Genomic DNA, 24,310 nt, shown 5'->3' on the forward strand with positions numbered 1-24,310 from the left:
CGGCTTCAGACCTAATATTTCCTAATATATTGTCCATCTGAACACAGTGACTTTATTTTGCTGCAGCTCTCCCAATCCTGTTACCCTTCTTTCTTTGCTACTAAAACACAGTCAGATTTCCCTTCAACATGTATTGAAAAATGTGCCTGAAGAAAGGAATTTCATTTTTAACTGTTTGAAGTGTTTTTCTATTGCTTGCTATTTGCCAAATCTCCTTGCTGTCACTGTGGGGTTTGTTCTTCTCCTGTGCTTGTAAGATAGAACAAGTTACAGATCAACATGGTTTCTTACATTTAATATGGTATATAACTTATGCATTTTCTTAAAGTGTATTTCCCATACTTTGAATTTAACATAAGCTCTAAACTCACAGGTATCATTTCTGAGTGATAATAATATTTAACCTTTACTGAGTGATTTATTAAGTCTCAGGACCTGGTCTAAGCTGTATATGTATGAGCACGTCTAATCCACACAGTATTCTGAAGGAGGTGCAGTTTCTGTCCCTCTTATATAAGAGACCTAGAGAGGAGAACTAACCTCTTATATAAGAGACCTAGAGAGGGGATCTTGCTCCAGTTGCCCCCACTAGGAAGTGCCAAGGCAGTGTCTGAGCTGAGGCAGCCTGACCACAGAGGCCTTGCTCTTGAGGGTAATGGTACACTGTATAGCAGTAATGCCTCGGGACATTTAAGAAAGGCCTTATCTTCTTTCATATTTGAGGCCAGAAAGCACTGAGTGGATCTGTGACTTACATAAATCCTCCTTCAAGGTTTGAACTTGCCAGACGGGTCAGTAAACAAGGCCCTCAGCTCCCAAGGTTGTAAGTACACACGCTGGAGTAAGGCGCTGTAGACCTACATACACCAGCGAAACGTCACTGCTTCCTCCCTGCCATCAGGTTTGTGCCCTTGCTGCCCGCTTATCAAGCTCACTGCTTTCACTAAGAAAACATCTTCCTTTCCTTTGCTGGCAAACCAAGAGTTGGCGGAGAGGTTGTGATTATTAATATTTACAATGTATATAGAAAACATCATTTCCTATATTTACTATGATTTATGATATCATGCAAATATTTGAACTGTGTTAATGAACTTCAGGGTCATGAGTAACATTTCTGAGAAAACAGATCTTTTAATCCCTTTTTAATCAAAGCTATTCCTTTCTCAGAGAATACAGTTATATTATCTGATTCCATATCATCCTTGTTTTTGTTCTCTTATCTCTGAACTTTTTTTCCATTTTATTGTCCTTATTCTTTTCCCTTACATATTCTTTTTAAGAATTATTGATCTAGAAATGATAGCACCCCCCCCCCTATTTCATTAGAAAAGGAAATTGTCTTTGTTCACTGAGAAAATAATTGAAAATTTGGTTTGAGGCAAAGTACAGGTTCATGCTCTACGAGCTAATCATTCACAAAAATCATCTACTCTGGAAAACCCTTAGCAGTCTCTGATCCTTGAAACAAAGAAGGCATTAGTACTCAAGGAACAGTTGTTCATTTCTTTATTTGGAACTCCCTGTAGACAATGGTAAGGAGTGAGGAATATAGATCCTTGCTGATTTCTTGATAGTTTCCTAAAAATTCCCATGTTCCCTGTATTAAGAAAAGCCTATCCAGAAAACCAGAAACCATTTCGAGTATACATAACAGAAAGAATTTAACACAGGAAATTGATACCATGGAAGATGGAAGATCTGAGAAGCCAAACTGGCTCTGTGGGGCAACAACATCAGCTACTGCCCTCTTTAAACCAGGGAAGGGAGAGAGAATGGTAGAGCTTAGGGCCTGGGGTTACCAGGTGAAAACTGGGGCCATGCGGAAGGAACAGGGACTGTCTGAGATCTGCCAGATGCAGGCAAGGAAGAGATGGAGAAATACCCGGGTTTTGCCCTTCTTCCTGCCTATCTCCTATCAGTGCCGTCCATTCATTCATTCATTCATTCATTCCTGAGTGAAACTGGCCAAGGTCAAAGTGACATAGGGGCTTGGGACTGCTCTTTTGGGGCCATTCCATCTGATCCGGAGCCAAGCAAGGAGGATGGGAAGACTGGATCTGACAGCAATCTGACCCTGGACAGCACACTTCCATTCTCTCTTCTGCTTTTCTGTGGCTAAACATAGTCATCCTTTCCCCACCAGAGAACTGTTACTCAATCTAAAAATATGAAACTTTAAAACTCCTTTAGTAAGTGGTCAGTCATCCAATTTTGTTACATCATTCGAAGGAGCTTCAAGGATAGTGTGTTTAAAACTGAAAAAAAAATCTACTAAATCAGTGTACAAAGGACCTTGACACAAAGCTCCATCTCTGGGACTTTTATTGAAATTTAACTGCAGACTATTTCCTTATTGAGTTTTGCTTTTCTGTTTTCCTGGAATACAATCATAAAGTCAAATTTGGCAAACTTACACTGGTAAATCACATTCTGCAAAATTATATTACTTCTTTTTACTTCCACAGAGATATTTCAATGACTATTTCAGAATAGAAAAGATGATAAGGACTCAAAGAAAATAATGCAATATTCAAACTCTTTAAACTATTTTTTTATTTCTTAACTTTTAAAAATATCATGTTCTAAGCATCCATTGTAGCTTATAATTTTGAAAACCTTAAGGTGTATTAAAACCACCCAAAGAAACATTAAAGTTTGAGAGCTAAGAGACTTCATGCCAATTTGATCTGTTTTTACCAGATTCAGTACATTCTTACCTTTAGTCATCCCCCCAAAATTTCCACAAATTCCAGCAAAAAAGGCTTGAGTTTTTTGAAGGCAAGTATGGAAAACTTGTTTGATTTTGTGTGCCCAGCAGTTGATAGAGTACCTCACATCTAGCAGGCATTCAGAAATATTTGTCGAATCGATTAGTCCCTGGGTCAGAAAGGGAAGAATGGAAAAAAAATCTTTTGATATTCAGAAGAACTGTGTTCTGAGTCCTAATCTGCAATTAAGTGATCGTATGTCCCTGCAAAGCCATTCATCCATAGCAGTAAATACAAGTTTCTTTTTTATCATTGTCTTAAAAGTGGCTTAATTACTGGACATATTGAACAGAGATGGCCGCCCAATGAGGTTATCCAGGCTTTTGTAGGGAAACTAGCTTCTATCATTCTTATAAATAGTTTAATTTTAATAATTTTTCTGAATAAAATGACAACATAGAAACAAATAACATAATTCAATAAATAAATAGGAAAAAAAAATCTTTGATATTCAGAAGAACTGTGTTCTGAGTCCTGATCTGCAATTAAGTGATCGTATGTCTCTGCAAAGCCATTTATCCTCTACATCTTTATATAATGATCCTTTCTCATGGTGTTAAAGAAAACAAAGAACTAGGTTAAACTAGAAAAATTCCTTTGTACCCTTTCCTCTCTCACTCCCTTCCATAGAAGCAATCATTGCTAACTTCAGTAGTCTGAATACTTGTACCCCCCAAAATTTGTATGCTGAAACCTAATCCCCAGTGTATGGTATTAGGAAATAGGGACTTTGGCAGGTGCTTAGGTTATAAAGGTAGAACCCTCATGAATGGGATTAGTGCCCTTGCAAAAGAGACCCCAAACGGCTCCCCTGCCCCTTCCGCCATGTGAGGACACAGCAGGAAGACAGCCATCTGTGTGCCAAGAAGTGGCTTCTCAGACACCAAATCTGCCCAGGCTGGATCCTGGACTTCTAGCCTCCAGAACTGTGAAAACTAAATTTTTGTTGTTTATAAGTCATCTAGTCTATGGTATTCTGTTACAGCAGCCTGAACATGAAGATACTATCCATTTGATCTGTATCATTCCCACTATTTTGTGTGCATGTATACACACATATATATGTATATATGCACATTATTTTTTATTTACAAAAATGGGATATTTCACATACTATGCTGAGACTTTCATTTCAAAAGTCTTAGATGTCTTAGATGTCTAAAAACTTATTTAATTTTTCTAATAGGTAATACACACACACAGACACACACATTGTGACAGGCGGACTTTAAAATGTCCCCTTTATAATCTCCAACTCCTGGTATTCACATCCTTGCTTAGTTTCCTCCCTTTGATATAGGATGGCCTAACTACTTGTTCTAACAAACAGAATAGGACAAAAGTGATAGGTAGTCATTTCATAATTAGGTTACATAAAATTTGACTTCCATTTTGCTACCAGACTCCTTCTATTGCTTTTTCAGCTTTTGTGCTTTGAGGAAGCAAGTTGTGGTGTTGAAGATGAACTGGGAAGGCCTCCATCCAACAAACAACTAGGATCTAAGGCTCTTAGTCCAACAGTCCTCAAGGAATTAAATCTTGCCAACAGCCATGTAGGCTTGGAAGCAGATCCTTCCATAATCGATCCTTCAGGGGAAACTCCAGCCTTGTCTAACACTTCACTTTGTGAAGACTCTGATGCAGAGAACCCAGCTAAGCCATGTCTGAATTCCTGATGCACAGAAACTCTGAGATAATAAATATGTGTTGTTTTAAGCTGCTAAACTTCTGGTAATTATTCTACACAGTAATATATACAACTAATGCACACAGGATGCAAAATTTAAAAGCTATAAAGTTTATTTCTGTGAACCTCTAAGTCTCCATCCCATTCTTGCCCCTAGCCAATCAGATCCCTTTTCCAGAGGCAAATACTGTTACTAGCATCAATCCAGATCATCAATATGAAAATATTTTAAATGCTTAAAAGGTAATAAATAAACTAAAAGTATTAATATCATTAATCATACTAAAATTCTCAGATTTACAAATGATACTAAGATCTTTGGCTTAGTGAAAGGTGAGAACAAAGGGATAATTACAGAATTATCTCACAAGGGACTCTGGAAAAGGCAGGAAAAGTGAGAGAAAGTGTCAGGTAAGCACATATAAGGAGGGACATTTACACCAGGCAGAAATTCCAAGTACATTTACAAGATTTTACCTAATAAACTATTGCTTATGACCAGAAAGAGATCTGAAAATCATTAAGCCCTTAGCCTTCATATCATTGATTCAGTGTCCTATGCTGACTGTAAAGCAGAGCATTATCAGGATGAGAGAAAATAAAACAGAAAGCACTGTACTGTGTTGTTCAAAGCTGGGCCCATGCATTTGACACCACACATGGAATACTGTTCCTCCCACCTCAAAAAGTACTTGATGTAGCCAGAAATGACAGGTGGGAACTGGGTGGGGGTCTGATTCATATGCTTGAGCTAAAGAATAAACTAAAATAAGAAATATCTTTCATCTGTAATAACATGAGGCCTTTTCTGTAAAGGTCTAAACAGTAAATATTTCAAGCTTTGTAGACCATATGGTCTCTTACCCAACTCAACCCTACTGTTGCAGTAGTAAAGCGGCCATAGACACTACATAAATGAATGGCTTGACCATATTCCAATAATACTTTATTGACAAAAATAAACTGTGGGTGGATTTGGCCCAAGAGCTTGTTGACTCCTGATCTAGAAAAGTAAAGCAAAGGACGGATACAGCTGCAGTTTTTCAGTTTGGAACCTGAGGAAAAGACCCAAAACCAGGAATAAATACCCCAGTGCAATGCCAGCTCAGTGCTGCTTTCTGAATACACTGATTTGGCTGACATTGATGGCACCTTTTTTAATTTGAGCCCAAACTTCTGCTCTGATCTCTCTTTAGTGATTTTCTGCCCACCTAGAATCTGAGTTGTCTTAGAGCTAAAATCGAATCACAAGTCAAGAATTACCCCTCCTTTCTTAATGCCCTGCCTTCATACCACCCCTCTTCCAGCTTCTTGGGAGATTCTAAGACTAGAACAATAGTAGTAGGTTGGGAAATGCTACTTCTAATAGCCCAGCGGAGACACACGATCCATATTTCTTAATTATATTGACTGAAATTAGTATTTTTAAGCACTTGATGCTAAATTATTCTGTTTCAAAGCAACTAAATTAGTATTTGTTAGCCAATGTATAGAACTAGACATTTTATATTTTTGTTCTAAGTTTGCCTCAACACTTACATTATTGATTTCTTAGCATTCTTTCCCCAAATCTCTCAACTATTATATGCTTTTATGTTTCATGGATTTTTGTAAAAAATAATAATAATAATAATAACTCAACTCTTAGCTTTGTGTAAGAAAAAGGTCTACATACAGCATGTGTTCACACATATGTGGGACAGTCAGATAAAAGGGAAACTGATTTAATTTCCTGGTTCTAGTCCTCCTGCCCACATTACCACAAAAAATAAACTAGTTGCCCAATTTTATAAAACGACTATGAAAGTAAAATAGGTTTTAGGAAAGTAAACATATGTAGGATTCTTATCACTCTTTTTAAAAATAAAAATGAAATGTTTATTAATTTCCAACCTCAGTCAAAGGTTATGAGATTTAAATGAAAATGCACCATCTTCATCTTTCTAAATTCAGAACACCATCATCTTTAAGATACAAACTGTATTCCTGAGACTGAGCTTGATGAAGCAAGATGTATGTCTGAAATCTTACTAGAGGTTAAGATACCACAGTTCTACTTGCATCTAAACCAAATCTACATAAACAAAAATAAAGTGAAACCTAAGTCTGAGATGCTTTGGCACTGTCTCAGAGCATAAATAGGCCCCTTTCCCAACCCCAGCCTCCACTTCCTTCCCAGCCCAGACAAGTGGGTGTATCAGCTATGCTGATAGGCTATACGTGGCCTCTTTTCCTGCTTCTGGCTAACCCCTTGGCCAACCTATGAGCCACAGACCAAAAGACCACCACAGATCTTCTGAGGAATATCAGTGAAATTTACAGGAAAGGGTCAAAAACTCCAGCTCCCAACCATAGACAGTTTCTAACGCAACCTACCATTTCCTCTAATTATGGTCATCTCCATATTAGAAACCATGGTGACAACATTCTTAAATTCTTCAAGTTTCCTAGAACTCAGCATCCACACAATATTTGACCTGGGTAAAAGGCAACTAAGAGTAAAATTAATCGTAAACACATTCCTACCAGGGAACAGAAGTCCACCAAAACCTTCAGAGAACATGACCTTAAATATAAAGGAGGATTTTACCTTAATATCTCCCTACGCCTGTCTGCCCCTTGGTGAACAGGCCAAAAAGCAGAAGGGGCCTAATTAAGAAGTAAAAGCAAATGATGCTGTATGAACAATCAGAAGTTGTAAGATGAGTTTATTATTTATTAGGAGATAGTTATAGCCTCTCTCTTCTCAGAGGCAAGCTAATTTGACAATATTTTATGGAACTTGTATTATAGTCCAAATAAAATCAGTCCCCTAGTTTCCAACATTGGACACTATCTTGTACCAAGCTAATTCTATTCTGGTAAAAATGGAAAAACAGAAACAGAGGATCAAGAGAACTGTTCTCCTAATCACCTAAAATAGCTACCGATACTCCTTTTGGAATTAAATGAGTCACATACTGTATAAAATAATCAACTCCAGTTGTAACACATTAGCAATTTCACATGGACTAATTCAGGGTTTTAGGAATGGGGAAGCAAAAATGAATAGAAAATTCCCTATACACATAGAAATTATATAATAATTATGACACCAAAATCTAAATCCAATCTCATAAGTCTAGTGATCTGGTACATAGATGCTAACATTAAAAAACTATGGATAAGCATTATTGTGTAGGGGTTGCATTAATCAATGTAACATCTGCTATTGTAACAGATACTGGGACCTAAGGCAATAGAGCACATTTTTGGTTCACATAATATTCAATATCAGGGTTCCTGGTCAGCAGACAGCTCAAGCTATGCCCTCTAAAAGTGCCTCAGAGTCCTCTCCATTCAGCCAAAAGGTGAAGAATATGACTATGGAGAAGACACTTTTAGGTTTTAGATACTACAGCCTGGAAGTGAAACACACTACTTTAGTTCACATTCCATTAGCAAGAACTAGGAACAGGGCCATGGTCCGATGCAAGAGATGCTGGAAAATTTAGTTTCTGCTGGGCAGCTGCTTCCAAGGAACTACTCTAAAAGATGAATCCTTATTGCAGGGCCAGCAGTACCTGCCATATTATTATGGTAGGTGCTATAAGGAATCCAAATGTAATAGAACAAAAAGGCTAACGATAAAATTGTACCTTTGAATTGTGCCTTTGTCTAGATATTATATGATAAGCAATTCACTCAAAGTTGAGCTGATCATGACAACTAATATTTTAGGTCATTGTATTAAGTATAAAGCTAACACTACCAACCTATAATCAGTAATCATGAATTTTTGAATTGCTGATCAAAGCAGATTACTGAGATGAGCAGAGATTTATTAACATTCTCTGACGCTGCATGGCTCACAACCATAGCATGCATGATATTACTCAAATGACATATGGAAAAATAAAGCTTTGCATTTTGGTTAGATTTGAACCTATCATAAACAAATTATTCACTCTCTTTAAAGATATCCCATCAATGTCATTGTAACATAGCTTTGGTTGTATGCATATTCATTTTTTTCAACATCAAAGTTGGATGCTTATAATTTTGATTCAGATCTTAAAAGTGAGTCCCTAAATATCATATTTCCTTCTCTGTACTGAATCCCAGCATCCTCTGGGAAGTTTTTCCTGCCCAGACAAGTACCTCCTCTGGACTTCTACTGACTCTGTAAATATTTACTCAAAGGTTTTTGCAAGGAGTGAATGAAATCATGTCTATAGAAATTATTACACAGTAAATGGCCTCTATTTAATTACCTGAAAAATTGAGATCAGAATACTGAATTCCTATAGTTGTTAGGAATAGTAGACATATATTTTTAAATCTAGTACATCAAAGGTATTCCATGAAAACATACACAATTACCATTATTATTGTTATTATTATTTTGACTATCTCTCCTTTTAACAAGCAAAGAGAGAAGTTCTGGGCCTACTCTTCATTGCCATAGAAAAGATAAATTTGAAGGCATAATAATTACAAGGAAGAATTCCTAAGGTGAAAAACAAAGAGAAATTTGTTAAGCATGAAATGGGTGAGAAGAGGATGGAATTGATTCTAGGTAACTCAAACAATTTCACTGCATACAAAGTGAAATGAACAGGTTGTCTAGACCAGTCACATCTACAGATGCTTGGAAATGAAGAGGATGTGAGTACGGGAAAGAAAAATCTAAAAACATCTCCAGATTATGCGCAAGCCTGATTTTCCTGATTTGTTTGGCAACAAAATTGCCTCCTAAAACCACAGTTGGCATCTTCCAAGAAAGAAACAAGCCAAACTTCTTTAGTCACTTTCTCCTCAGTCTCCCACTCTTGGTGTAACAGAATCCGAAAGAAATTCATGGGACCCATACTGAGAACACCCCTCTAAGAACATGTATTTGAAGAGGTAAGGACAAAAAATTCTCAGAAGATCAAAGATTGACTTATTAGAAACTGGCTTATTATTGACATCATACGTTGGGAGTGATTTTCCTCCTTTAAAAAATTAAGTTTGTACTAATATTATTATTATTATTATTATTATTATTATTATTACAAAATTAATTAATTTTTTATCTGTGATTTAAAAGATAGCAAATATACATGATTGTTTATTTAAACACACTTTAAAAGATGCTTCAACTTTCACCTGACTGCAGGTCTATTAGACAGACTTTGCATCTAAATCTTCCCTTTCTGGGTTTTAGTCTGAACTCCTCTTAGAACCTCAAGGCCATCTCTCTTCCCACAATCTGTTTGCTTGTCCTACTGCAATATCATTAATTCATTCCTCAAAAATTTTTAAAAGAAACATAAAATCACAGAATTTTATTCAGCTCAAACTGAACTTAAAACTTGTTTAAATGATCTCTATCAAGAAACGTGAGACCCAGACATGTTAAAGGGCTTGTCAGAACCCCATGAATAATGGGAGAAGATCCTGGCTCTTCAAATTCTACAATGGCATTTTAAAGCATATATGCTGTCATGCTCCCTTATTCATGGGAAATACATTCCAAGACTCCCAGTGGATCTAAATGGCAGATAGTACCAAACCATGTGTATAGTTATGTTACCATTTACACACACACCTATGACAAAGTTTAATTTATAAATCAGACACAGTAAGAGATTAATAACAATAACTGACAATAAAGTAAGCAATTATGACAATATGCTATAATAAAAGTTATGGGAGTGTGGTCTCTCTCAAAATATCTTACTGTACTAGACTCACTCTTCTTGTGATGATGTGAGATGATAAAATGCCTACCAGACGAGGTGAAGTGATGTTAATAATGCAGGCATTGTGACGTAGCATTATGCCACTACTGACCTTTTGAGATTTTATAGCAGGAGGATCATCTGCTTCCGAACTGTGGTTTCCAGACCGTGACTGACCACAAGTAACAGAAATGGCAGAAAGCGGAACCATGTATAAGGGGGTATTACCATACCAATTGCTCTGAGAACCCAGAAGTTGACCCAGCTCCCTGGAGCTGGTAATAAATTCAAGTGTCACATGGAGCACCCATAGGATTAAGCATTATTTTTTTTTGGATTAAGCATTATTAAAGTAGTGCTCCTTTATTCACTTGTTCCTCAAACATTTACTTAGTGCCTAGCAGGAAACTGCAGATACAAACATGAATAAGACCCAGTCTCTTCCTGGAGGGAGTTTACTTGTCAGTTTAAGGAGACAAGCATGGAAGGGCAATAATCACAGGTGTGCTAGATCCTGGGCAGGGTGCATTAGGGGCTTTTTGCACGGGGTACAAGAAGGGGAGTTGGATAAAGATAAGTCTGGAGAGAGAAAAGAAAGGCTAGACCTCAGAGAACTTCATGTTCTGTAAAAAATAGTATTCACCTGACCAGCCTTCTTTGGGCGCAGGAATCGTGCCTTTAGTTCTCAGGTGTAATCTGTTCTGCCTGATCAGAATTTCTAATAGGACCCAGAGGAGATGTTCAATCTGAAGATTTATAAAAGCAACAGGAAATAATCATTAGTATGACTCAACATATATTAGAATTACATACAATTTTATTACAGTTAACTTTTTTATTTCGTAAATTTCTTTGCAGTTCATTTTTTACTGCATAAATATTTGTTGGCACATAAACTGCTAAGGAATGAGCATGTCATTAGATGTTCATTTTATTGAAGAATTCAAACATTAAAGGGCCAAAATACAGTGTTCTTTACATGTTTCAGTATGTCCTCTTATCATGTGCCTATATTATACAATCACAAACCACTCTTTGCATTCCAGTTTAACAACTAAACTTTTTCTTGTCCACATACAACTTTTAGAAGGAATTTGATCATTTTGACCTTTTGATTCTAATAACCAAGCATTAGCCCAATCAAGAATGGAATCGTATGGAAACGCTACAGATCAAGCCTCTCTGACTTAAATCTCTTTTAACATTTTAATTCTGACTGTTGGAAAATCTTACTCAGGAAAAAATAAGTGTCAGTAGATGTCTGATTACAAAAATCAAGAATCATGAGCCTCTTCAAAAGTCAGAATGACACACTATCCATCCCACACTTTGCAGAAAGGTCTCCACTAAAAATCACTTTATCTTTTCATCTCAGGAGCATCCAGACACATTCTTTAACCATGAACTCACAAGCTTTTACTCTGAGACCTGGGGATCAGTAACCTTTTGAGTGAGTGTGGGAAGTGGGGAAGGAGACAATAGCGTGTACCTGGGATCGCTGACGGCAAGGACCCAGCCAAACAAGGATGCCTTGGTGCCCTCGGCCTCTGTGTTCCCTGTTACTGTGTCATTGTTGGGAACTATTTGCTCACCTGGCATTCCAAGAAATGGAAGGCCCCACAACGATTTTACAGTTCTGTTATTAAGTACAGGTATGTTCTACCCTGCTGGAGTAAGAAAACTGACAGAACCAGTTTGTGGTCTGAATTCCTTTTCAGAAACGCTGCCATCGTGTGGCACTTCAGAGCTATGACCAGAAGCGTCCTCTGATGGGTCCTATGGGTCATTTCAAGATGACTGGGCTCCAGCGACATCTATTCCTATAACTCTCTAAGTTATTATTAAATCACTCCCGTGGGCACAGAGCAAACCATCATGAGTCCTGTGGCAATCTTGTTCTTTTTAGAATTTGTGAACTTCCCCCCACCAAACTGACAGCATGACAAATTCATGTGGGTAATGTGTTTAAAGAAAATAACCAGATTTTAAAAGCAGAAACGAGAAGTCTGTTTTGCAACTTCATAACCCGTGTGTTTTATATTTTATAGAGGTAGATTCCATCTGAATTATTGATATGGGTGCTTACAACCCACAAGTCAATGATATCAATTCATATGGAATGTGTCCAATTTAAAAGAGACATATTTTTCCTCTACCAATGTCCATAAAACCTATGAATTAGTTATACTAATAATACTGGAAGAATTTAATCCATATTTATATTAAAAGCAATATTTGGCAAACAAGAACTGACACCCTCGACAGAACTAACAATAAATAGATTCTTTATCTTTAATCTCACTTCACACATGATTCTAAGAATGGAGGTGTGAGGCGAATGAATAGTGCAGTTCCCATTTCACAACTGAGGAAAGTAGATGAAAAGGTTCAGTAATCTCAAACAATATTAAACACTTAAAATGTACTCAGAACTGTGCTACCCCTATTTCCATTTCAATATTCAAACTTCACCTGTAATTTTCTTAGATTCAAACACCTTCTAAATACCCAGTAAAGTTTTTTTTAATATAGAATTTTTTTAAATTTTATTATTAAAGAACCAACTTCATATATCCTGGGAGAAAAAATAGAAAAAGATAATTCATAAATCTAATCCATTCCTTTACAGGTGTACAGATTACCTAATTGATACACACAGTTTAAAGATAATTACACTTAATCTCATTTTAATAACCTATTCCATTTAAAGACATTACAAATTATGACTACCTGCCCCTCCTAAAAATTTCAGTAATAGTTAACATGAACACAGTGTTTCTGTGCCAAGCATTGTTAGTGTTACATATATGTGCCAAGCATTGTTAGTGTTACACAATTCATTTAAACTTCTCAAAAACCACATGAGCTAGGTAACAGTATGTGCATTTGATAGGTGAAGAAACAGGTAGAGAGAGACTAGGTGATGTGTCCAAGATCACACAGCTTGTTAGTGGCAGAGGGAGATTCAAACCCAAGCTCTGGCTCCTGAAGGGGAACTCTGAGCAGTAACCCTGCTCTGTCAGAACCTGCTTTATTCTGCAGCAGCTAGAGTTTATTAAAATTCTTCTGTTTGGTATAGCAAAGTATTCAGATTCATCACCTCCAATACAAACAGTGAGACAAAAATCCATGTCCTTGAAAGGTCAGTGTAAGTCCAACCTAAGGGACATAAATGTGGATTTTTTTTTGGTATCATTAATATACAATTACATAAGCAACATTATGGTGAACGTGGATTTTAATGTGACTAACGCCATTTATCTAAATGAAAAGCAGCTGAGTACTTGAAATCACGAAACTGAGCTTGAGTAGTAAGGATGGAGGGAGGGTCTCTGAACTCATTGGACACCTGAGCAAATAGCCTTGTAGCTCTTAAATAAGTATAATTATGAGGCACAGCTGGTTACATATTTTACCTATCTTCCTCCCTTTATATGGGACTCTTAGATGCCCTTCCATGATGCTGAATGCTAATCCCATAAATGAAAATGCTAGTTAATAATATTGTACCTCAGTAATGTTCTAACTGTAGAGTCATTTGTGTGTGTGTTTACGTGAACCGCAAAACCAGAGGGGAAGTGTGGGAGCAAGTGGGTTGGGCAATGGCTGAAAACCTCATGACACATCTCTCCGCCTCCTTGTGTTGGTGGAGAATGTCTGGAGCAGCATTTAAATTCTGAGAGGGCTTCATTGTCAGCAGCAAGAAGAGAGAGCAAGGAGTGCAGCCTTGTCTGGTACTGGACTCTCCTCAGCCAGCCGCAGACCTGGGTAAGCCTGCAGTTTGCTACCTTTTTTGATGCTCTGTGCACTCAGCTTCATTTCATGGATAAGGTCAAGTTGTAAGGAAAAGAGTTTAACTGTAAAGCTGTTAAGAAGATTTAAATTGTTCTAGTCTTTTAAATAAACATGCCAGATTCATTACAGATCTCCTGCAGGAAAGGTGAATGGCTGTTTTGAAAGCTAGTCAAATATAAAATTCAAAAATGCTTTCACTGAGTCCTCAAAAGAACTGAAACCACATCTTTCAATCAGAAAAAAAGTAAAATTCTATGCCATCTAGAATACTTAAATCCCTTTGGAATGGTTGTATCTACATCATTTTAAATGGACAGCTGATCTGATTTGGGGGCATTTAGAAGGAAAAGGATCTTTAGTGCTAATGTAAGCCAATGATAATGCTATTTTTTAAATGATGAGACACCCTATTTTCAAGGAAAAATCCCTTTCTTAATATTTCCATAATTAGTTGTTAAAACTTCCACCAAAATACCTACATGCCACTATGTAGGCTGATTATCACAAACAGAAAAGCTGTTGACTGTTTTTAATGTTTTCTTTTTCATTTCAAATTTCTAGAATACTTAAATAGCTGGCTTTAGAGAGAGCTTCACTTTACCTAAGTAATGCCTTTTTAGTTATTTAAGTTAAAAATCAGGTTTGAAATGCATGCAGGAAATATGGTGAAAGCAAATTTCTTTCATAGTTTCATTTTCTCCATGTTTTTCTCCTCTGAGAAGTAAATATTCCCACACTAGCTTATTATTTTAATTAAATGACTGTTGCTATATCTTTAGGTTTCAATAGCTGGAGATAGCAGATAGTGATAGCATCATCTCGGGAACTGTAAATTTTAAAATTGAATAAACGTAGACTTGTAAATTTCTTCTCTCCCTTGCAGAACAGCAAGAGACACAGGATACATGTGACGTTATGAATATTTGTGGTCTCAAAAGACCATAGCAATAAAACAAAAGTTCTATTTCTATGAAATAGAAAATATTCTACAGAAAGTATTTTTATTTGTGATTATTTTGTAATGCAGTAGCATTTTAAAAAGGCATCCTGTTTTAACCTATGAAGAAATCAAATAATTTCTTACAAAATATTTTGCAGGACAAATCAGCACCATGAGAATTGCAGTGATTTGCTTCAGCCTCTTAGGCATTGCCTGCACCCTTCCAGTGAGTACAGCTGAATCTTAAAGGAAATTCCTCAAAAGAAATGAATTGTGTGCTCCCATGAGCTAGGAACACACATATAATCTTTCTTCATCTTCTCTGTTTCAAAGGTTAAACAAGCTGATTCACGGAGCTCTGAGGAAAAGCAGGTAAGCATTGTTAAGGTTTATCACGTAGTTAAATGATTTATTCAACTCTACCAGAGGCACCACAGACTATGTGTTGCAATTTCACATATTTTCATAGTCAAACCTGTTGATTTTTAAGTATTTATTGACAATCTGCTTTCTACATAAGCCAGTATACCAAGCACAGAACAGACCCAATTTAACAACAGTAGGGTTTTTTCAACTTTAGAGTGGTGCAAAAGTGATATGTATTCAAGTAGAAAACATACTTCAAATTTTGAATTTTGATCATTTCCTGGGCTGGCGGTGTGTGGTACCATGCTCTCTTGTGATCCCAGGCAGCGAGCTACATCTCCCCATCAGCCACCCGATCATGGGGGTAAACAAGCAGCACACTTACAGACCACTCGGTGCCCTCACAGCTGTTCTGTTTGTCACTTTCCGTACAGTACTCCATAAACTGGAGATAGTCAATACTTTGTTATAAAATAGGCTTTGTGTTATTTGCATCCACTCTATGTGGGCAATGTAAAATTCATTGTAAGTGTTCTAAGCATGTCTAAGATAGGCTAGGCTAAGCTCTAATGTTCAGTAGGTTAGGTGTATCAGACGTGTTCTCAACTTACAATATTTTCAACTTACAATGGGTTTATCAGGATATAACCCCATCATAATCTGAGGAAGATCTGTGTAGTTTTTGATAAATATATGCTCTTAACATCAAACTAGACTTTTTTATGTAATAAAATAACACTCTATGCCATTAACATTTATGCAAAATGAATTCTGTAAAGCTGTGTGACCTTTTCTTTCCATGAGTCAAAATACTGTAGTAGAAGTAGAAAATTCCTTTGCTTTCCTAAGTGTAAAATTTGTCTCACATACTGGACAGTGTGTATAACCACAATATTTACAATACAGTGACTCCTAAGATATTTGCTAAGAAGCCCATTATATAAAAAGTCTATGCTGCCTGAATCTATTGTGCTTGTCAGCTGATGTGATCACAGTCTTGTAACCAAACATAAGACCAAATCCAACTCTTTATTACAATTATTTGACCAGCACCATAGAAGCACCTGCCCCTCTGTAATAGGCAAACCTGTGCCAGCTCAACAACAAATGGGCATTGTCCTGAGGAGCTAGAACAAAAAGGCACACAGAGTTCCAGATGAACAGAATGAAGGCCAATGTACAGTTGCCTGAGGTCACTGAAAATAGATTGCTTTATGAAAACATTGACAGAAATATGGCTGTGTGTTTGGGTGTGTAAGTGGGTGTGCATAGGTGTGTCTGTTTTCTAATAGACTCGAGAGTACAAGTATTGATTGGTCACAGTAATAAGCCAGAAAAATTAACATTGCCAGATAAGATAGAGGTCATTACACTATTTGAGGCAAGAACTTGTGCCTTTTTTATGGAATAAATATGGCACATGAAGCCACGGCAGTATCAAATTTAAATTGTATTTAGACAATAAATGAAGAGCTCAACCTTCCAGAATCCTAGAAATTTAGAGCTAGTTGGAAGTATGGAAAAGTCTGTAAGGAGACACCTGTAAAGGTCAACATTAGTTATCTGTGTTAAGATTATTTGGAGGTTTTAGTCTGTTTATTTTGCTTATCTATATTTTCTTCATATTGTCTCTTTTAAATTATAAATTTAACTTATAAGTACATTCTCCCTAAGCCTGTATTACATGTATCATCAGGATATGTGTGTGTGTGTGTGTGTGTATAAATTATGGCATATTCATATATAATTTTCATGTATGTGTTTTAAAGAAAAAAAAGAGGAGAACATTGAACTCATCTAGATGGTAGTTTTCACACCTTTTTAAGGCAAGAAACCCTTTCTTTCAGCAAAACATTTTAGAGAAGCCCAATATGAAGCTACTCTGGTTAGAGCCAGACATGGGGAAACCTGAAGTGCCCCTGACTGGTTTCTTCCCTATTCTCCCTACTCCCCCCCCACAACCCACCTGCCTACTTGGTGGCTGCAGAAGGAACCCTGTGAACCGCCAGGGCTCTCATTCTCAATGACAGGAATATGAAGTGACTGGCCCTGGGTGACAGAGCTGATGACACTTATTCAGAGCAATTTTCGTTTTCTGCACTAGACTATTATAATCATTTTCCAGATAAATGACTTGGCAGAAGTTATGGCATTCCATTCATGTCTTTGGCACCTTAGAGCAATAGAACTTTTGTACAATGATGTTAATATTATATTTCTGCACTGTTCACTCAGCTACTAGACACATGTGGCTACTGAACAGTCAAAATGTAGCTAGTGCAACTGAGGGACTGAATGTTTTATTTTTATTTACTTAAATTAAATAACCATGTGACTAGAGGATACCATGAGACAGCACAACCTTAGAGAGTATCTCCTTGCTCCACAGAGAAAGGAAACTATGAAGGTCAACATTAGGTAAGGGCACCTCTGCTTTAGATGTGCTTTATCTGAGAGGGAATTTCAGCTAGCAAACCCAGAACACAGAAAAGGAATGCACAGGGTTATTATCAATGTGAAAAGCCAATGTGCCCAGATTTGAACCCTGGCTCTGCCATCGATTACCACTTAACTTCATTGTGCCTGAGTCTCTCCTGATCTGTAAAATGGTAATAAGAATGATACCTGTCTCATAGGGAGGTGAAAGAATCAATGAATAAATATTTGTAAATCACTTTGAAAGAACACCTGGCCCATAGTAAGTGCTAAGAGTTTATTAAATGAATCTGCAATAAAAAATAAGTTATAAAAGGGGTCTCAAAGGTTCTGGTTGACTATATACATGCATATTATGCTTATCCATCAAGCTCAGTGAAGCATGGTTTTTGAAGCTTATCACTTAGTAATTCCTATGTTTCTTTTTAAAATTATAACAAATATGTAATTTCTTTTTTTTTTTTTTTTTTTGTAGCTTTACCAGAAATACCCAGATGCTGTAGCCTCATGGCTAAAATCTGACCCATCTCACAAGCAGACTCTCCTAGCACTACAGGTATTTTAATTAATTTTAAAAATTAAATTTCTTGCAATTAAAGAATAACTACAAAACATAGCCCGATACAGGCTATTTGGGCTGCTTAATGGATCCTTCCTACCTGCTGGTAAATATGAGCTTAGGACACCAATCCACTGGTCAGTTGGCTTCTTGCCACTTTAAGCCATCCAGCACTGAGGTTGCTTTGGGTAAAAAAGCCTACCTTTTGAACTAAAAAGTTAAGCATGGATGACATACACTGACATATGCCCTTCCTTCTTCAGAATACAGTGTCCTCTGAAGAAACTGATGACTTCAAACAAGAGGTGAGTTCTCACTTTGAATCAGAGGCCCACCATGCCTTGGAGAAATGAAAGAAGCCACTTTCTCCTGATGACATTAACTGGGTTCAATTCTGACAAAATCCCATTAGCAAATTTTCCAGCAAATTACCACTCTAAAACTTGCTCAGAAAGAAAACATATATTTACTAAATGTCAGAAATATCAGGTTTCTTCAGATAAGTTTAGTGTGTCGGGAAATATTTACTTGAAATACTGAGCCTCTTACAATTTATCCAAGTGATTTTGTAGATGTCTTACCTAGTATCTGATAAACATCTAATTAATGCCTACCAAAGCTAAGATTTTGCCTCTAGGAATGTTTCTGTTCCTCATATAACTACTCTCTTTATTTGGACAAGTAATATATCTGCTAAGCTAAGAAATAAGTTAAATTTGTTTTCCTTAAGATTCCACTTGAATATGCTAAGAATCTCTAATAAGGAAAGTCTGATAAATGACCCAGTATATTTGCTAATTGGAAATTAAATAAACATTCATTGGCTATTTCAACTGACAGATTTGAGCTGTGGTTTACACTCATTCATAACAGAGTTGCCTCTATTAGCATGCTAATAGGGCAGTTTCAAGTTTTGGTGCATGAATTAATATGGATGTTCTGATCTGAGAATTCTCATTTCAAGTAAAAAACTAGTCTCACAATTATGTTTCTGCATTTATTGCATCACTGAATATGGTAAATTAAATAATGTCTAATATAAGCAAGGCAAAAAACAATCTCATCAATATAAATGTTATCCTCATATATTCAGCTTGAAAATATCTATGAAAATAACTTTTATGGGAGAAAAAGAAAAAAACCCCAGACTGTGATTCTATTTATCCTTGTGTTAAAAAGAAACTGGACCATGCTCACTGGAGCTCCTAAAAGCCACTGAGTGAATGCACTTTGTGAATGCAAAGATTCTGAAACTAAATAAAAGATAGTAAAAGACGATTGCACTGTAAAGGCTAAGGGAAAATTAAAACCCTTCCACTGATTTTTCCGGCCATGTTGGTTTTTAGACCCTCCCAAGTAAGTCCAATGAAAGCCATGATGACGTGGATGATGAAGAGGACGGAGACAACAGGGACAGCCAGGACTCCGCTGACGCCAGCGAGTCAGATGACACGGATCACACGGATGACCCTGACGATTCTGATGAGTCAGATGAACTAGTCACTGACGTTCCAGCAACCCCCGTGTTCACCCCAGCTGACCCTACAGGAGACACAAATGACGGCCGAGGCGATAGTGTGGCTTATGGACTGAGGTCCAAATCTAAGAAGTTCTACAGATCTGCACTCCAGGTAAATCCAGACATCAGATGGTTATGATTAGAACCCAGTTCTAGGAAACCAGAGTCTGAATATTCACTTATTCATCCATTCGGCATAATTACTTGGATGATCACTGAATACAAAATCTTTTTTCCACTTTGTGATTTTATGTCTAAGTCTACACAATTTCTCCCTAATTTTGTCTCTCAATCACAGTGCTGTTTTTCCAAATCCTGGCTATAAAGCATTTCTTCCATTCATTTTTTTTTATTAAAAAAAACAGCTTTAGAAAACAGCAATTATTTTCACAATACAGTGGTCATATTTAGAAGTTAAAATACCTAGGAGGAATTGTAGAGTTGCAAATTACACTGACTTTGTAGTCAAAGGATCTGGATTTGACACATAGGCTTACCATTTACTATTCACATTGCCTTTTAAATTTCAATTCACTTTTCCTTTATGTAAAACAGAGACAATGAGACCTAACACATATGATTTATCACATACATATTTGATGGACTAAAGGTGATGACATATGTGAAAAGTCTTGGAAAAATACAAAGAAAGTAACATGCTGGTATTATTTTTTACTTCAACCAAATCTAGACAGTTTTCAGTATGAATTGGCCTAAAGGTTAGAAAGCAGAATTACAATGTTCCCATCCCTGACTGTTCATTTCATTCTTCTTCCATTTGTGCTGTGATTTAGTACCCTGATGCTAAAGAGGAGGACCTCACTTCGCAAATGGAAAGCAAGGAGATAGGTAAAGCACGCAAGGCCACCCTTGTTGCTCGGAGCCTGCGCGTGCCTTCTGGCTGGGACAGCCAGGAAACAAGTCAGCTGGATGACCATAGTCGGAGTGCGGAAACAAACAGCCAAGAGTATTCCAAAGAATATACGCTGAAGGCAAAGGATGGAAGCAATGAGCATGCTGATGTGATTGGTAATAAGGAAGATTCCAAAGTCAGCCAAGAATTTAGCCATGAAGACAAGCTAGTCTTTGTGAAATTCCACACTTCTCATGAATTAGATAGTGAATCTTCTGAGGCCAATTAAAAAAATAAAAATATAATTTCTTTGCTTTTAGTGAAAAGAAAAAAATACATTATAGCAGGGTGGGAGAGAATATGAATTGCTTATTTCTCAGCGTAGTTAGTGAATGTATATGTATATGGATCTGGAAATAATGTTTTTGATCATTAGTCTAGTGTGTGGCTTCATGGTAACACCCTTGTAAACTAAAAGGCTTCAGGGTTTGGTCTATATTCTTTCCAAATAAGAAATGCAAACTATAACTGCCTTTTAATGTTTGCTATTCTTTTATGAATAGAAATTTATGTAGAAGCAAACAAAATACTTTTTGTAGAAGCATAGAATACTTTTACACACGTATAAGAGAGAATATAAAATTTTTTGTCACTGTAATCTTTTGGTTTTTTAATTAGTGTATATTTTGTTGTGATTATTTTTGTTCGTGTGAATAAATCATCTAGTTCAAATCTACTAAGAATTCGGTGGTGTCCATCGCTTGTCTCTTGCCCAGCAATTAATAAATGTAACCATTTTAATGAATGTGCTAGACTGAGTAGAGAGCAATCTAGGGCCTGCTAGATCAATCATACAGTTTCTGGCTGAGCTAAAGTTCCCACTAATGGGAGCAAAAATCAAGTGGGGGTTGATCCTCCAATCATGCAGGGCTCCCTAGACCACTTCCACCCAGTGGTAGCACCTTTTTCTAGTTTACACAAAGCTGATATAAAAGCTAATAAAAGCCTAGATCCAATCACAAATCAATTTTATTGTTTCTTATGATTCTCCATTAATTTACTCAGTAAATTTATGGCTATGTTGCCCTTGGATGAAAACCTGACAGGTCCCATATCTATTAAGATCACTTGTAGATAATAAATAAATAGTTCCTTTATATTGGAGAATTTTTAAATGCAGTTTCAGGTAATAATCAGAATTTTCTATTTCAGTCAAGACTAAAAGTTTTGGAAGCCTGAAATGAAGCAAGCATCTTTATTTCCATGTCCTGCTCCTCTGCTCTTTCTAAAACTAGAAACTCCATTAGGAAATTTTTTTAAATTCTCTATTAAACAACTCTTAGAACAAAATGGGAAACACTTGGAATTGCAGAACTTCTAAAAAGAGAATTGTAATGAAAACACAAAGTCGAGTATAGTTAAACCAGCAATCACAGAAAATCAAGCTTTAAATTCTTACAGCAAAAACAAAAAAAATAATGAAAATAAATAAATTGAACTCCCATTATAAAAGTTAGTAAAAAAGCAACAAAGTAAGGCAAAAGAAAGCAGAAAGAAGAAAATAACAAAGTTAAAACCAAAGTAATGAGGTAGAGAACAGAAAAAAATAGTAGAAATGAATAAACCAAATGCTGGTTCTCTGTAAAAAAAAAAAAAATCCTGGCAAAATAGATAAGCCACTATCTAACCCAACAAAGGAAGATAGAAAATACAATAAAAAATGAAACCAATGAAAGAGAAAATTTTTTAAATCAAAAGAGACTACTTTGCGTAACTCAATGCAAATTGAATAGAAAACCTAGATTAATTGTATTTTTTTCTAGGATAATATAAACTACCAAAATTGACCCTGCTATGCATGGAAAGCATAAATAGAGGAATGTCTACAGAGGAAGGAGAAAAAGTTATCAAATAACTAACTATAAAAACTATACCCAAATTTATAGGGGAAGTATATCAAACCTTCAAAGACTAGAAAACCCCAATACCATTTAAATTGCAGCAGATGAAGGAAAGCTCCCAAATGATCTTTATGAAATGAGTATAACTTTCACATTAAAACCTGGTAATGGTTGCAAAGACACATACAAAAAAACTATAAATGAGTCTCACTTGTGACTAGCAATGGAAAAATCCTGAAGAAAATGCTCATAAACAGAATCTAAAATAAAGTTTTAAAAATGATCATAGGATTAAAGATGATGGTGTGAGAGGTGAGACAGAGACCTCCTCCTAAAACCACATGTAATATGAAAATCTAATTAATACAACTAATCCTGAAAGAGCAACAGGGAAGAAGGCTGCACCACACTGCATACACCTGGAGAAAAGAGCAGACCTCATGGAACAGGGTAACATAGCAAAGCTGTGACTTGGCAGGGTCCAAGCCCTTCCCCCACCCCAGCTCACTGGCAGGAAGAAGAGAAACAGAGCGGGGATGGAGTGGAGGCCTGGGACTGCTGAACACCTAGCCCTGGAAATCTGCTCCAGGAACACGAACCTACATTGCATGGTGCTCTGGTAATTTAGTGGGGTTAGAAAGCTAAGACAGGCGGAATACCAGGAGAGATGGAAATTCCAGCTGCTTGTGGAAAACAGGTATTCATATCCAGGTGATCTGGGTGGGAAGTCTGAGAGACTTCCTAAAAGTGAGATGGCTGCTAAAGGAGCAAGGATTGTACAGAGCTTAATGCTCAGGAGAAAGGACAGATAGACAAAATTGTCCAGGTGCACTTTGCCCAGCAGGTTGGGAGCTTAAACGATCTTCAGGCTCTCCATCCGCCCAGCTGGCTATGCAGCTCCAAGGCCCCCCACCATGACACGCAGCCTGCTGTGTCTTCCTCCCGGCTAGCTGTCACCTGGCTGGAAAACTGGCAACCCCTGCCCTGGCATCAAGCTAGCCAGAGGGAAGCCCCACTTATGGCAGCTACAAACACAAAGCATAGATGCTTACAACTGTGTGTTTGGCCCACTGGTTCTGGCAGTGGAGACAGGTATAGCAGTCAGGAAGCAGGAAACAGCTCTTTCCTCCCCCCAAGCACCAACACCACTCCTCTGCGACACAGACATTGCTCCAAGGGCTGAGCAGCACTAGAGAGTAGAGCTTCTGGGCACTAGAGGGCACCACAGACAAATATGAAATGTCAAAGGAATGTGGTTCAAAGCAAAATTATGAATACACCTGAGAAAGATTCAAATGAAATCAACCTCATGAATCTTTCTGAAAGACATTTCAAAATAAAAATTATTAACATGCTCATGGAGATAAGGAAAATTTTCAAGAACTCAGAAATGAATTTAGGATGGAGATCCAATCACTGAAGAACATGATGGAGGGTATTAAAAGCAGATTAGATATGGTGGGGGAGACAATAAATGAATACAAATTAGGGAAGTGGAATACAAAGAAGCAGAGACACAGAGAGAAAAGGATCTGTAAGAATGAACGAATACTGAGAGAAATGTGTGACCAATCCAAACAGAACAATATTAGTGTTATAGGGGTACCAGAAGAAGTAGAGACAGAAAAAGAGGTAGAAAGTGTCTTTGAGGAAGTAATTGCTGAAAACTTCCCAAATTGGGGAAGGAGATAGTCTCTCAGGATATGGAGATGCACAAATCTCCCAACACAAGGGACCCAAGGAGGACAACACCAAGACATATAATAATTAAAATGGCA

At 36.9% G+C, this 24,310-nt stretch overlaps 1 protein-coding gene across 2 annotated transcripts; it reads left to right on the top strand.

The window, feature by feature from the left end:
* Positions 1–13,795: 13,795 nt before the first annotated feature.
* SPP1 (secreted phosphoprotein 1) lies at positions 13,796–21,374 on the top strand. 2 transcript variants are annotated; one of them, XM_036895805.2, is made up of 7 exons: positions 13,796–13,931; positions 15,057–15,124; positions 15,232–15,270; positions 18,176–18,256; positions 18,523–18,564; positions 19,606–19,890; positions 20,573–21,374. In XM_036895805.2, exons 2-7 carry the CDS (start codon positions 15,071–15,073, stop codon positions 20,918–20,920), a joined length of 849 nt encoding a protein of 282 aa, XP_036751700.2. In that variant the 5' UTR covers positions 13,796–13,931; positions 15,057–15,070; the 3' UTR covers positions 20,921–21,374. The 2 variants fall into 2 exon arrangements, with proteins under 2 accessions (XP_036751700.2, XP_036751701.2); XM_036895806.2 differs by lacking the exon at positions 18,523–18,564.
* The last annotated feature ends 2,936 nt before the right edge of the window (positions 21,375–24,310 follow it).

Source organism: Manis pentadactyla, chromosome 5 (assembly GCF_030020395.1).
Source record: "Manis pentadactyla isolate mManPen7 chromosome 5, mManPen7.hap1, whole genome shotgun sequence".
NCBI classification, from domain to species: Eukaryota; Metazoa; Chordata; class Mammalia; order Pholidota; family Manidae; genus Manis; species Manis pentadactyla.